Here is a 14,663-nt window from a genome sequence, read left to right on the forward strand (position 1 = left end):
TAACCTACTTTTCTCCTTCCCAAGCCTTTGCAGGGGATCTCTCAAGTCATCTAGGGGAAGACCAAATTTAGAGAGGTTTAGCCCATTTCTCCATCAAGGTGTTCCCCTGGAGAAGGAAATAGCAACCCACTCCAGTATTCTTGCCTGGAAAATCTCATGGACAGAGGAGCCAGGTGGGCTGAAGTTCATGGGATTGCAAAGAGTCGACACCACTTAGTGACTAAACAACAACAAAGTATTGCCAATGGGTCAGAGGTGGGTGGGTCACGGCAGAGCACAGAATTCAGGATGGCTGGTCTGGGAGCATTCAAACTCTGAAAAGCCAAGGGGCTAAGGCTGTACTTCTAAACATTCTTCTGTCCCCAGTACATCTGAAGGACAGATACATACCCATCAGTAGTAATAATTTTCTATCTAGTGGTTTTCTCTGTAGAGTGAGGAAGAGGGAGGTAGCTTTCAGGATGGTGCCTCCACCCAGGGCTCTTGCCCACCATTCGGGTCTCAGCTCACTTGTCAATTCAGAGAGGACTTCCTGATCTCCTAACATGGTCACCCTCCCTGCACTGTTATTCTCCTTCATGGCCCTTTGTTTATCTTCTTAATAGGCCTATTCACACTCTGTAATTCTTTTTATTGAACTTGCATATTTGTCTGTTTCTACCACTAGAACTTGGGCTTCTCTGTAGGCTCAGTGGTAAAGAATCTGCCTGCAGTGTTAGAGACGAAGAAGACCTGGGTTCGATCCCTTGGTCAGGAAGATCCCTTGGAGTGGGGCGTGGCAACCCACTCCAGTATTCTTGCCTGGAGAATCCTATGGACAGAGAAGCCTGGCAGTCTAAGCCTGGCAGTTGCGAAGAGTCAGATGCGACTGAAGCGACTGAGCACGCACGCACCACTAGAACTTAAGTCCCATGAAGGAGGGATGGTACATATCTTGCTCTCTGTGGAATCTCCAGGGCCCACTACCATGCTGGGTATTTTGGAGAGGGTTAATAAATATTCATGGAACAACTCTGTGTGTAATAAATGAGGAAAGAAACACAAGTGGTCAGATACAACTTATTTTCCACAGTTCAGTTCAGTTCAGTTCAGTCGCTCAGTCGTGTCCGACTCTTTGCGACCCCATGAATCGCAGCACGCCAGGCCTCCCTGTCCATCACCAACTCCTGGAGTTCACCCAGACTCACGTCCATCGAGTCAGTGATGCCATCCAGCCATCTCATCCTCTGTCGTCCCCTTCTCCTCTTGCCCTCAATCCCTCCCAGCATCAGAGTCTTTTCCAATGAGTCAACTCTTCGCATGAGGTGGCCAAAGTACTGGAGTTTCAGCTTTAGCATCATTCCTTCCAAAGAAATCCCAGGGCTGATCTCCTTCAGAATGGACTGGTTGGATCTCCTTGCAGTCCAAGGGACTCTCAAGAGTCTTCTCCAACACCACAGTTCAAAAGCATCAATTCTTCGGTGCTCAGCCTTCTTCACAGTCCAACTCTCACTGGTCCAACTCTCAGTGGTCCATACGTGACCACTGGAAAAACCATAGCCTTGACTAGACGGACCTTTGTTGGCAAAGTAATGTCTCTGCTTTTGAATATGCTATCTAGGTTGGTCATAACTTTCCTTCCAAGGAGTAAGCGTCTTTTAATGTCATGGCTGCAGTCACCATCTGCAGTGATTTTGGAACCCAAAAAAATAAAGTCTGACACTGTTTCCACTGTTTCCCCATCTATTTCCCATGAAGTGATGGGACCGGATGCCATGATCTTCGTTTTCTGAATGTTGAGCTTTAAGCCAACTTTTTCACTCTCCACTTTCACTTTCATCAAGAGGCTTTTTAGTTCCTCTTCACTTTCTGCCATAAGGGTGGTGTCATCTGCATAGCTGAGGTTATTGAGATTTCTCCTGGCAATCTTGATTCCAGCTTGTGCTTCTTCCAGTCCAGCATTTCTCATGATGTACTCTGCCTATAAGTTAAATAAGCAGGGTGACAATATACAGCCTTGACATACTCCTTTTCCTATTTGGAACCAGTCTGTTGTTCCATGTCCAGTTCTAACTGTTGCTTCCTGACCTGCATACAGATTTCTCAAGAGGCAGATCAGGTGGTCTGGTATTCCCATCTCTTTCAGAATTTTCCACAGTTTATTGTGATCCACAGTCAAAGGCTTTGGCATAGTCAATAAAGCAGAAATAGATGTTTTTCTGGAACTCTCTTGCTTTTTCCATGATCCAGCAGATGTTGGCAATTTGATCTCTGGTTCCTCTGCCTTTTCTAAAACCAGCTTGAACATCTGGAAGTTCACGGTTCACGTATTGCTGAAGCCTGGCTTGGAGAATTTTGAGCATTACTTTACTAGCATGTGAGATGAGTGCAATTGTGCGGCAGTTTGAGCATTCTTTGGCATTGCCTTTCTTTAGGATTGGAATGAAAAATGACCTTTTCCAGTCCTGTGGCCACTGCTGAGTTTTCCAAATTTGCTGGCATATTGAGTGCAGCACTTTCACAGCATCATCTTTCAGGATTTGAAATAGCTCAACTGGAATGCCATCACCTCCACTAGCTTTGTTCATAGTGATGCTTTCTAAGGCCCACCTGACTTCACATTCCAGGATGTCTGGCTCTAGGTCAGTGATCACATCATCGTGATTATCTGGGTCATGAAGATCTTTTTTGTACAGTTCTGTGTATTCTTGCCACCTCTTCTTAATATCTTCTGCTTCTGTTAGGTCCATACCATTTCTGTCCTTTATTGAGCCCATCTTTGCATGAAATGTTCCCTTGGTATCTCTGATTTTCTTGAAGAGATCTCTAGTCTTTCCCATTCTGTTGTTTTCCTCTATTTCTTTGCATTGATCGCTGAGGAAGGCTTTCTTATCTCTCCTTGCTATTCTTTGGAACTCTGCATTCAGATGCTTATATTTTTCCTTTTGTCCTTTGCTTTTCACTTCTCTTCTTTTCACAGCTATTTGTAAGGCCTCCCCAGACAGCCATTTTGCTTTTTTGCATTTCTTTTCCATGGGGATGGTCTTGATCCCTGTCTCCTGTACAATGTCATGAACCTCATTCCATAGTTCATCAGGCACTCTATCTATCAGATCTAGGCCCTTAAATCTATTTCTCACTTCCACTGTATAATCATAAGGGATTTGATTTAGGTCATACCTGAATGGTCTAGTGGTTTTCCCTACTTTCTTTAATTTAAGTCTGAATTTGGTAATAAGGAGTTCATGATCTGAGCCACAGTCAGCTTCTGGTCTTATGTTTGCTGACTGTATAGAGCCTCTCCATCTTTGGCTGCAAAGAACATAATCAATCTGACTTCTGTGTTGACCATCTGGTGATGTCCAAATGGTCACCTCTTCCATATAAATGTATTTTTGGTAAATTTCTTGGGATTTTGACAAGGAACCCTGTCACTTTGGGGTTCTTTTTTTTTTTTTTTTGTAGCTCTTCTTTCTCTGTTTTTGGAAATGATGATAGCGATCATATGTCTCCATGACTCTGACACCTCTTCCACTCTCAGTGGTCCCTTAACAAGCACCTACAGTGGTTTGGGGTCTGACAGATAACCTTCTTAGAATAACAGCACAGGGATTAAAGCAGTGGTTCTCAAACTTGAACAGGCATCAGTATCAGCTGGGAGGCTTGTTAAAATAAAGATTGCTGGTCCCAATCCCAGGGCCTCCAATCCCACAGGTCTGGGGTAGGGCCCAAGAATCTGTATTTGCAACAAGCCCACAGGTGATGCGATGCTGCTGGCCCAGGGGCCCCTGTCTGAGAATCACTGGACTGGAGGACCCAAACAGCAGAAGCAACCAGCTCAGGGTCATGTCCAGCTGGGATGACAGCTAGCAAGCCAAGGGCAGAAGTACTGGGTCAATGACTGAAATGATGAGCCATGAACTAACCGCCCTATGCTCCACTGAATCCACGCTTTCACTTTACAGACAGGACAACTGAAGCCCAGGGAAGATGCAATGTGCCCAAGCCTGGGACTAAGTGGATGGCAGGACTGGAGCTGGAAGTCGGGGCTCCTGACTTGCGATGCAGTGCTCTTTTCAACACAGGGCCACAGTCTTCTCAGGATGGTTTTGAGTTGAGTGAAGCTGAGAGTTACAAGCAGAAATAGGGTCCATTGCTGCCTGATCACTGACTGAAGCTTTGGAAAGTTTTTCTGGGGCTTCTCTGTCATTGGCACCAGCATCCTTGCTGAGAGGACCCCGTCCACTTCAAGTTCAGTTTAGTTCAGTTCAGTTCAGTTCAGTCACTCAGTCGTGTCTGACTCTTTGCAACCCCATGGACTGCTGCACGCCAGGCCTCCCTGTTCATCACCAACTCCTGGAGTTTAAACTCATGTCCATTGAGTTGGTGATGCCATCCAACCATCTCATCCTCTGTCATCCCCTTCTCCTCCTGCCTTCAGTCTTTCCCAGCATCAGGGTCTTTTCCAGTGAGTCAGTTTTTTGTATCAGGTGGCCAAAGTATTGGAGTTTCAGCTTCAGCATCACTTCAGCCTCCACTTCAGGTGGAGGCTCCCAAAAGACTGGTGTTGCAAGGCCTTGGTAAGCACTTGAAATTACAGAGTCTCATTTAGGTAATTTTGTTTCCAGGGCTTCCCAAATGATGTCAGTGACTAACAGAGTTGTCTCCTATCTCCAGAAATCAAGGTATCACTAAACAGAATGCACGGTATTTCTGGAGGAGATAGCTTTTATGAGGGGCTATTTGAGGAGGGCATCACTTGACTTGGGGCTACCTGACCATCACGGGTCATATTTTAACAGCGTTGAACTTGCTGTCATCAGTGCTTCATGAGGCTGGCTGCTACATGCAGCAGGGGGCCTTGCGGGATGGCTGGGAGTGCAAAGTCTCAAGACCATACCCGGGCCCCTGGAGGGAGGTGACTGGTGGAGGGAATCGTGGGAACTGGTTTTCTCGGGACTTCAATCCTGCTCAGACACTCACCATAGAGATAAGGTCATATTTGTAATTCCTACTTGTATGGGACTTTACATTTTTAAGTTCCAAATTTTATGAGACAAAACTCAACATGATTATAAACCAACGTATAGTCACATTTTGGGGAATTAATAGTATGCTAGGAATTATATTTCTTCTGAGGAAAGTGAAGTATGAGAGGGAAGAATAAAGGAGGAGATGGGGACAACAGAGGACAAGATGGTTGGATGGCATCACCGACTCAATGGACATGAGTTTGAGCAGGCTCTGGGAGCTGGCGAAAGACAGGTGGTGTGCTTCATTCCATGGCGTCACAAAGAGTCGGACATGACTGAGCGACTGAACAACAAGCCCCACGGATTCCAAAAGAATATTTTGGAATCAAGATACGATGTCTTAATTCAGCACTGGATACCCTCAGCTCCTCGTTACTCTTGTCTGGGCAATGCCTCCATATTTCCGTGTTTCACATGTTCCTACACATCTGTCAACCCCTCCATGTGTGTTGCCTGGGACACCATGTTTTCTCTTGCCGGGGGGAGAGGAGGCTCTCCACACAATGGATTTCAGGACACCAACAACACTTTACCAAATAGCCAACCGTTCAGAAACATCACTAGTGTTGTTTATTTTTTCCCTGCTCATCTTTGCAGCTGATTATCACTATAATTGGGAAGAACCGGGATAAATTCAAGAAGCGGGTGAGATTAAAGAAGAGTGCCTTGGCCACACAGCTCTCAAGGAGGCTATGAAGGATGCTAATCACTGGTCACACCTCCTCAAGTACATTATAATGAGTGCCCTTGGTGCTGCTAGCAAATATGCCCTTGGTAAGGAAATAAAATTGAGAAATAAAGAGATGAGCTACTCCTTTTTCAAAATTTGGGAGGTTCAAAGATAAGTACGAGAGAATAAACCAAACAGCAACAGGGGTTCTTCAAGAGAGGGTGGAAGTGGTGAAGTGGGGGAGCATTCGTGTTTCCCACCGACGTGTATGTGTGCTTAGCTGCTCAGTCGTATCTGACACTTTGTGATCCTATGGACTGTAGCCTGCCAGGCTCCTCTGTTCATGGAATTCTCCCGGCAAGAACACTGGAGTGGGTAACCATTCCCTTCTCCAGGGGATCTTCCAAACCCAAGATTGAACCCAGTTCTCCTGCATTGCAGGCAGATTCTTTACTGTCTGAACCAGCAGAGAAGCTCCTTCCTGTTTTCCACTGATACACTTCTGTATTGTTTGTCACAAAGGGCAGGTGCATGTACTGTGTGGGTGTGCAGTAAATATTTATGAATTAGGAATTTTGAGACATAAAAACTATACATGCATGCGTGCTAAGTTACTTCAGTCGTGTCCAATTCTTTGTGACACTATGGACTGTAGCCCTCCAGGCTACTCTGTCCATGGGATTCTCCAGGCAAGAAGACTGGAGTGGGTTGCCATGCTGTCCTCCAGGGGATCTTCCTGACCCAGGGATCAAACCCACATCTCCAACGGCTTCTGCACTGCAGGCAGATTCTTTACTGCTGAGACATGAGGGAAGCCTAAAAACTATACATGGTATAACCCTAATCTTAGATAAAATATAGAAAATATATCTCAAAATGTGATACTCTACCAATACTAGTTTTCTCTGTGATTTTAGGTGATATTTTGCTTATATCTTTTGTTAATTTTTGCATTTTTAAAATGTTTATCAGAAATGTGTATGACTTTTATCTTTTGCCTTTTACAAGTTACACATGGAGTTCATGGATTCTTCAGCAACAAGCATGATTGTACACGGATAATAGGTAGATTACAATGTAGATGTCTCCTTTTGCCCATTCTCTGCCACATCCTGCCCGACACTTCCACTAACCTGCCCATGGCGACTCCTGCCAACAATGTGGGGGGCAGCCGCTCAGCCTCCCTCCTCGACTTTACATTGCCATGTTCAGGAATCATGAGGTGTCACTGCCTCAGAGAAACCTTCTGTTTGGCCAGTGGGTAAAATCTACTCCTTATGCTGTGTTACTATCTTGTTTACTTTCCCCAGAGCTCTTGGAATTGTCAGTAGGACTGTGTTTATGCTTGTTTATTTTCTTGCTTAGTTTGTCTCAGCCCAGCAGATTGTAGCTCCATGAAGAAGGGACCTTGCCTTGTTCATCAATGTATCCCCAACGCCTCAAATAGTACACAGTCAGAGGTCAGTAAACATTTGTTGAATCAAGGAATGAATGAATATACATAGAAATCTTTGCCTACAGAAACAACTAGGCTTATACTGTATTGCCCCACAAATTGTTTTTTCCTCGGTAAGTACTACGTTGTGGAAATCTTTCCATGTCAGTAAATAAAGATCTACCTCATTTCTTTCAATGGCATCATACGATTTCATTATTCACTCAGTCAATGAATAATTCACATATTCAACCAAAGACTTACTCTGTGTCCTCTATATGTACTATTCTAGGCTCTGAGGATACAGCAGTGAAGAAAAATGGAAGAAGTCCCTGTTCTAGTGGGGGCGACAGATAAAAACTGAATAAATGAAATCCATGTGTTAAGAAGATCAACAAACAGTGTAGAAGGGCAGTGGGTGAGAGATATTTTAGTTAAGGGACCGGAAAGTCCTCCCTGAGCAGAGATGCCAATCAAGAGAGGGTGTGACCCAGGAGACGTCTGGGACGAGCATCCCTGCAGTGGGAGTAGCAGGCTTCCTGCAGACGAGGAAGCAGGAGGCCAGTGGCTAGTGTGGAGCCGAGGGTGGAGCAGAGGATGGCCTTATTACACAGGCCCTAGCAGGCTGCAGTGAGGACCTTGGGCTTCATCTGAGTGGGATAGGAAGCCAGTGAGTTGTGAGCAAAGGGAGCAGATGGCTTACCATGTTTGGATGCTCTATGAAAACTAGAAGAGAGGGCAAGAGAGGAAGCAGGCAGAAGAGCAGGAGGCTCTGCAGAATCCAGGTGGGAGATGGTGGGACTGGTGTCGATGGACTAGAGTGGTGGTGGTGGAAGCACTGAGAAGCGTGCGAGTCAGGGGTATGTTTTGAAACAGTGTCATCGGAATGTGCTGATGGATTAGATGGGGTGTGAGAGACAGGAGGTATTAGGGATGTTTCCAAGTCTGGCCTCAGCAACTGGACAGGTGATACTGCCGTTTACCAACAGGAACAGTGTACACACACTCTCATTGAGTAAATACTCAACTGTTGAGTGATAGTATTTCAGATATTTCTCTACGTTAATCATGCACTTGTAAAACCTAACATTCTTTTTCAAGTGGGACAACAGGGAATAGAAACATGCACATAATATGGCATTCTAAATGTGCTAACAAAGTACCTCAGCTTTAATTGAACGAAAATGAAAACCTCATTCCTCACCCTGATCATGGGATTAAAATTTGAATGATTCCAAGCAGATTTAAGCAGCTTGATTGTTTCTCTATCTTTATGGCTAGCTGCAAAGAAAATTCTGAAATACACCAGAGAGAATATGTCAGTCAAGTCTTTCAGTGATAAGAGACTCGCTGTGCAAATCCACGGAGAGGTGTGCCTGAGGGAAAGGCTGTGTTCCTGGTGAAGGGGAAGCTCATTGACAAACATCAGGGTGGGGTAGCAGGACCCGGCATCTCGCAACACTACTTACCTCTTGTTCTTCAAGGACCAGCAAGTCCTGTCAAATGAAGTTCAAAAAGTCAAGTCCAGGATTAATGGTGATCATTTTATGTTGACTTTTTGTGAAAGCCAAGCTTCATCTTCTGTCACTAACACCACTTTTCTCCACCTCAAAATATTCCATTTTTAAGCTAAAGTTTACTTATACTGTGTACTTTTTGGATCCAGTGATTTGTCAGAACTCTTTTCCCTATGCTGGAAGCTGGTTGCTCAAGCTTCCTAAGAGAAACCTACAGACACCTGATTACAACAGGGGAACTACTGCTGGTAAGTTTTACACATGCATGCATACACACACACACACACACACACACGGACACACACAGAGGATAGAAGGGAAGCTCATGAGTGAAAGGGAGAGTATGACAGTGTCTTTGGTGAAAACAGGCATAGAGGTATGACATAAATAGGCAGAAGGTTGCTATATCTCGTTTTCAGATATTCCTCTGCAGGATGATTCTACTGGCTGCCTGCTGCCTCCCGGACAGAACCCAGCCAGGCTGCCTCTCCAACCTCTTCCCATTTCACCCCACCTGGCAGGCCAGCTCCTTGAAGCTCAGCTCTGACACACAACTGTCACACTGTTAGTGATGGCTGCATTTATGAGTTTCAAGGGGAGAATTTAGAAGCGAAATTGATTGCAACTGCGAGACAAAAGTCTAGTTGCCATTCTTCTGATGGACCATTACCTTGATTATGACTCTAAACATTTTTCTCCCAAGGCAGACTGATTTCCTTTAACAGTAAGTCCTAAGAAAACAGGACAGCTTTCTGGATGCCTGCTATCCTCTGAATTTCTGAAAATGACAGACTCCCAGCCTCCATCTTAGTCAGTTCCCATCGGACTCTCAGGTGGGAAGTTCTTCATGATGAGAACCACTGGTGATTCTGGTTGGGATCCTAGGCTAAGAATCACTGATAATTTGCCATTTCTAACACTGTGGGCACATTATACAATTACGAAGCACAAAGTTCTGAGTTACCTTTTGTATCTCAGGGTGAAAAATTTCCCTGGGGCCTTTCTCGAATTTGTCCAGATTCATGGCACTGCAATAGAATGGACAGAGTGAGCTGCAGTGTGGTGGAAACTTAAATAATGTGGAGCCAGTCTTAGGTCCTCAGAAAAGCCAAGTATTATACCCTAGAAGATCATAGCTGGATTTCTAGAGGGGCCAAAGGAGGTAGGAGCCAACAAGGAGCGATCAGTGAAGGAACATATCTGAGTAACCAACCTCAGAGGCTGCCCCTGAGCACACTCAGAGAGAAGGGAGAAGTGGGGAGCACCTGCTGTAGGCAACCCTGGCTAATCTCCATGATTCTTACCTTTATTTACCAAAAAAAGAGATCCATTGACATTTACATAGTAATGAATGATAAGATGAAATGTAATTAAGATGACCTGACATGTCTTTCTTCCTTTGGTAATTCCTCTCTCACTAAGGACAAAAGGTTGTTCTTAACAAGATTATTCTTTTATGTTTTGCTTTGACCAAGCAACTTGAATTTCCTTGAGCTAAGTTCCTCTAGGACAAAACAAGGTAATTGAACAAAATGATCCCTGACCTCTTCAGCAAGAATCCTCATATCTGTAAATGAAAGGTAAAGCTAAAAGCTATATTTACAGAGCATTTACTATATGCCAGGCACCCTGCTAAATATTTCACGTGGATTATCTCATCCAATCTCTATGAGGCAAGTACTATTTTATCCTCACGTTGAGGATGAGGATATTGAGGCTCAGTAGTTAAAGAACTAGTTAAGGATAACAAAGCTGTTAAGTCATGAAGCCAAGATTTGAACTCAGCTTATCTGACCCAATAGTATGTATATTTTAATTTTTAAGTTTTCAAGTTGATGACTGTAACAGAGAATATCTTTTTTTCCATTGGCAGCAACTGTAGAAATTTTAATCTTTGCAACTTTAAAATACTTTCTTGCTGCAGCTTGCTGTGGCTATGAGTGGTGGGCCGAAAAGTGAAGGTCTCCTCAGATAACTAAATGAAATTAAAATTCATTGAAATCCCCAGTCTTTAAATATACAGAAGAAAGGAGCTGGAGAAACATCATTTTAGAAGAAGAAAATAAAAGGATTTTCAGAAATTTAGGCCAATATAATTCAAAGTATGACTCTTAAAGTTCAGATTTAGAAGCAGCAAGACACTTCAGTGCTCAACAAAAAGGTTAACCTCTCCATGGAGTCATTCTTAGCTCGGGCTTCAGACTGGCCAGGAGAAAAACCAGGGGGCCTACAGCAGAGGGGAGATGGTCTGCAATTCAAAGACAAAATCAAGCTTGAAAACAAGATACAAATGTTTTATTTGTTAATCTCAGGACCCTTTCATCAGCCAGTTGCAATCACTAATGGACAGTCAAGTTCATCACTGTAAGAGACATGCTGCCAAGTAACAGTAATAGGTGGGAACATGGAAAATGCCATCTCTGACCACCACCTGGTTGCAGATGAATAGAGACTAAACTACCAGGCCACCTGGATAAGCTCTCAGAGTCACACAGGACTAGTGTGTGACATTAGTGGTTGACAGCCCAAGCCCTGGAGTCACACGGATCTAGGTTTAAATCCCAGCACTGTGGTCTACCAGCTGTGAGATCTCTGTAAAATCCCTTCACCTCTCTGAAGCTCCAATTCCTCCTATGTAGAGTAGTGGTAGTAGGTGGTAATAATAGATATACTTTATGGAGCTGGCTTAAAGATTTCCTGACAATGCTTGTAAAACATTCAGCACAGTGCCTGACAAACAGAAGCTGCTGTTACTGTAACATCTTAGCTGGTGACAAAGCACCAGGCTGACCCGAGTGGCCACATTGCCAAGGGGAAGCTGACACCCAACATGGGGGAAAGAATAGAGGGAGGTGGAAAGGTGGGGGCATGAGAAACAGCTGAGTGCCGAGAAGTGAGCAGTTCCTTCCATTCATTTAGCTTTCTGTTTGGTGAAGAAAAAGCACGTTCTTCTCTGAGAAGCATTTGCTGACATCTGAGTTTCTATTTCCAACAAGAAAAATGAAAGGAAAAAATATTTCTTGATTTTCTTTACAAAATCAAAGTATTTGCACACGTGCAGGAAAGAAACAGGCAACATATGCAGGACGGAAATGCTTGACAGCAAATTTCAGAACCAGCCAGACCTGGACTTGAGCCTCAGTTCCACTACACAGCAGCTGTGGCTTTGTCCTCTTAGGCCTCCATTTCCTCACCTATAAAATGGGATAATAGTACTACCTGCCCTACAGGGTTACTGTGACTACTGAATTAGGTACTGTGTGCCAAGTGCTTAGCAAAATGTTTAGTATATAGCCAAGGCCCACAGAAATAGCAAGCTGACATCAGAAAGCTCATAGGATAAAACCCATTTATGATTGCCTGCTGTTGGGTTTCTGCTCACACATACTCACCTTAAGATGGACTTCACAGAAAGTGTTTTCGTGGGGCTGTAAGGAAGGCATATTTTCTGAGTACCCTAGAAAGTCAAAACAGCAAACCAGTGAGAAGCTTGGCAATTTCCATCCCTGGAAGAGTCTTACTTCGTCACATAAAAGAAACCCATGACTAGTCTTGTTCATGTTTCTTTAAGAGGCACATATATGAATAAATGTATCCTACGTTGGAAAAATTCTTAATCAGGCTCAACAGCACAGGCTCAACAACACCCCCCATCCTTCCAACCCCTAGGCATTTACGCTTTAAGCATCTGGACTGCTGGTCTCAGGTGTCTCTGGCATTGTGATGAGCAGATGAGCTGCCTAAACCAGAGAAGGGGTTTGGTCTCTGAGCCAAGAACTGGATCAGCCTCAAAGATCAGAATAAGAAAACAGTCTCTATGTGTTCAATAGGATGCAAATATGATTCCTCCAGGTCAAAAACTTTTCAAACTAGAAATCATCTGGCGCTTTCCAAGTTTTCATAATGTATACTTTGATATTTTTCTGTGTTTACTTATTTAAAGTCTGTTTCTTCCTCTCTGAATGAGTACCCACTGTGACTATCTCATAGAAAGTACTCAGTCAATACTGGCTGAAGGAAAGGGACTAAAGGAAGGCTTGCCTGAATGGTTCAGTCCCATGTCTAAGCACCCAGGACAGACAAGGCTAGCCTCTTTATAATCTCCCAAAAGTGGCAGCCACGCGGCACTGGAGCAGTGAGTGACCGAGAGGAGATACCCAACGTCCAAGGTCAGGAGTGAAGGCCATGAGGAGATACCCCACATCCAAGGTAAGGAGCAGCAGCTGTGCTTTGCTGGAGCAGCCGTGAAGAGATAACCCATGTCCAAGGTAAGAGAAACCCCAGTACTGAGAGAGGGCATCAGAGGGCAGACAGACGGAAACCACAATCACAGAAAACTAGCCAATCTGATCACATGGACCACAGCCTTGTCTAACTCAATGAAACTAAGCCATGCCATGTAAGGCCACCCAAGACGGACAGGTCATGGTGGAGAGGTCTGACAAAATGTGGCCCACTGGAGAAGGGAATGGCAAACCACTTCAGTATTCTTGCCTTGAGAATCCCATGAACAGTATGAAAAAGCAAAAAGATAGGTCACTGAAAGATGAACTCCCTAGGTCGGTAGGTGCCCAATATGCTACTGGAGATCAATGGAGAAATAACTCCAGAAAGAATGAAAGGACGGAGCCAAAGCAAAAACAACACCCAGTTGTGGATGTGGCTGGTGATAGAAGCAAGGTCCGATGCTGTAAACAGCAATATTGCATAGGAACCTGGAATGTTAGGTCCATGAATCAAGGCAAATTGGAAGTGGTCAAACAAGAGATGGCAAGAGTGAACGTCAACATTCTAGGAATCAACAAACTAAAATGGACTGGAATGGGTGAATTTAACTCAGATAACCATTGTATCTACTACTGTGGGCAGGAATCCCTTAGAAGAAATGGAGTAGCCATCATGGTCAACAAAAGAGTCCAAAACGCAGTATTTGGATGCAATCTCAAAAATGACAGAATGATCTCTGTTTGTTTCCAAGGCAAACCATTCAATATCATGGTAATCCAAGTCTATGTCCTGATCAGTAACACTGAAGAAGCTGAAGTTGAACGGTTCTATGAAGACCTACAAGACCGTTTAGAACTAACACCCAAAAAAGATGTCCTTTTCATTACAGGGGACTGGAATGCAAAAGTAGGAAGTCAAGAAATACCTGGAGCAACAGGCAAATTTGGCTCTGGAATACAGAATAAAGCAGGGCAAAGGCTAATAGACTTTTGTCAAGAGAACGCACTGGTCATAGCAAACACCCTCTTCCAACAACACAAGAGACGACTCTATACATGGACATCAACAGATGGCCAACACTGAAATCAGATTGATTATATTCTTTGCAGCCAAAGATGGAGAAGCTCTATACAGTCAGCAAAAACAAGACCAGGAGCTGACTGTGGCTCAGATCATGAACTCCTTATTACCAAATTCAGACTTAAATTGAAGAAAGCAGGGAGAACCACTAGACCATTCAGGTATGACCTAAATCAAATCCCTTATGATTATACAGTTGTCATGAAGTCACTCAGTCATGTCCAACTCTTTATGACCCCATGCACTGTAGCCATCAGGAATTTTCTGGGCAAGAGTACTGCAGTGGGTTGCCATTTCCTTCTCCAGGGGATCTTCCCAACCCAGGGATCAAACCCAGGTCTCCTGCATTGCAGGCAGACGCTTTACCATCTGAGCCACTAGGGAATAGCTACAGACGATTATACAGTAGAAGTGAGAAATAGATTTAAGGGACTAGATCTGATAGACAGAGTGCCTGATGAACTATGGATGGAGGTTCGTGACACTGCACAGGAGACAGGGATCAAGATCATCCCCAAGAAAAAAAAATGCAAAAAAGCAAAATGGCTGTCTGAGGAAGCCTTACAAATAGCTATGAAAAGAAGAGAAGTGAAAAGCAAAGGAGAAAAGGAAAGATATACCCATTTGAATGCAGCATTCCAAAGAATAGCAAAGAGAGATAAGAAAGCCTTCCTCAGTGGTCAGTGCAAAGAAATAGAGGAAAATAATAGAATGGGAAAGAC

The 14,663-nt window shown here is 44.0% G+C and overlaps 1 protein-coding gene across 13 annotated transcripts in view; it reads right to left on the reverse strand.

Moving 5' to 3' along the window:
- The window catches only part of GARNL3 (GTPase activating Rap/RanGAP domain like 3), a 164,738-nt gene that overhangs the window by 53,099 nt on the left and 96,976 nt on the right, over positions 1–14,663 (reverse strand). For all 13 annotated transcript variants that reach the window (XR_015136315.1, XR_015136314.1, XR_015136313.1 and 10 more), the window contains 3 exons: positions 12,027–12,091; positions 9,599–9,662; positions 8,587–8,613 (listed from right to left, as the gene is read on the reverse strand). Coding sequence is in view for 9 of the 13 variants with exons in the window: in XM_086325055.1 (XP_086181181.1) it covers positions 8,587–8,613; positions 9,599–9,662; positions 12,027–12,091 (156 nt within the window). In the remaining 4 variants the exon portion in view is untranslated. The remainder of the gene's footprint in view (positions 1–8,586; positions 8,614–9,598; positions 9,663–12,026; positions 12,092–14,663) is intronic.

The sequence above is a fragment of the Bos grunniens genome, chromosome 11 (assembly GCF_055505025.1).
Source record: "Bos grunniens cultivar Pamir isolate PY7600 chromosome 11, Bosgru_T2T1.0, whole genome shotgun sequence".
NCBI classification, from domain to species: domain Eukaryota; kingdom Metazoa; phylum Chordata; class Mammalia; order Artiodactyla; family Bovidae; genus Bos; species Bos grunniens.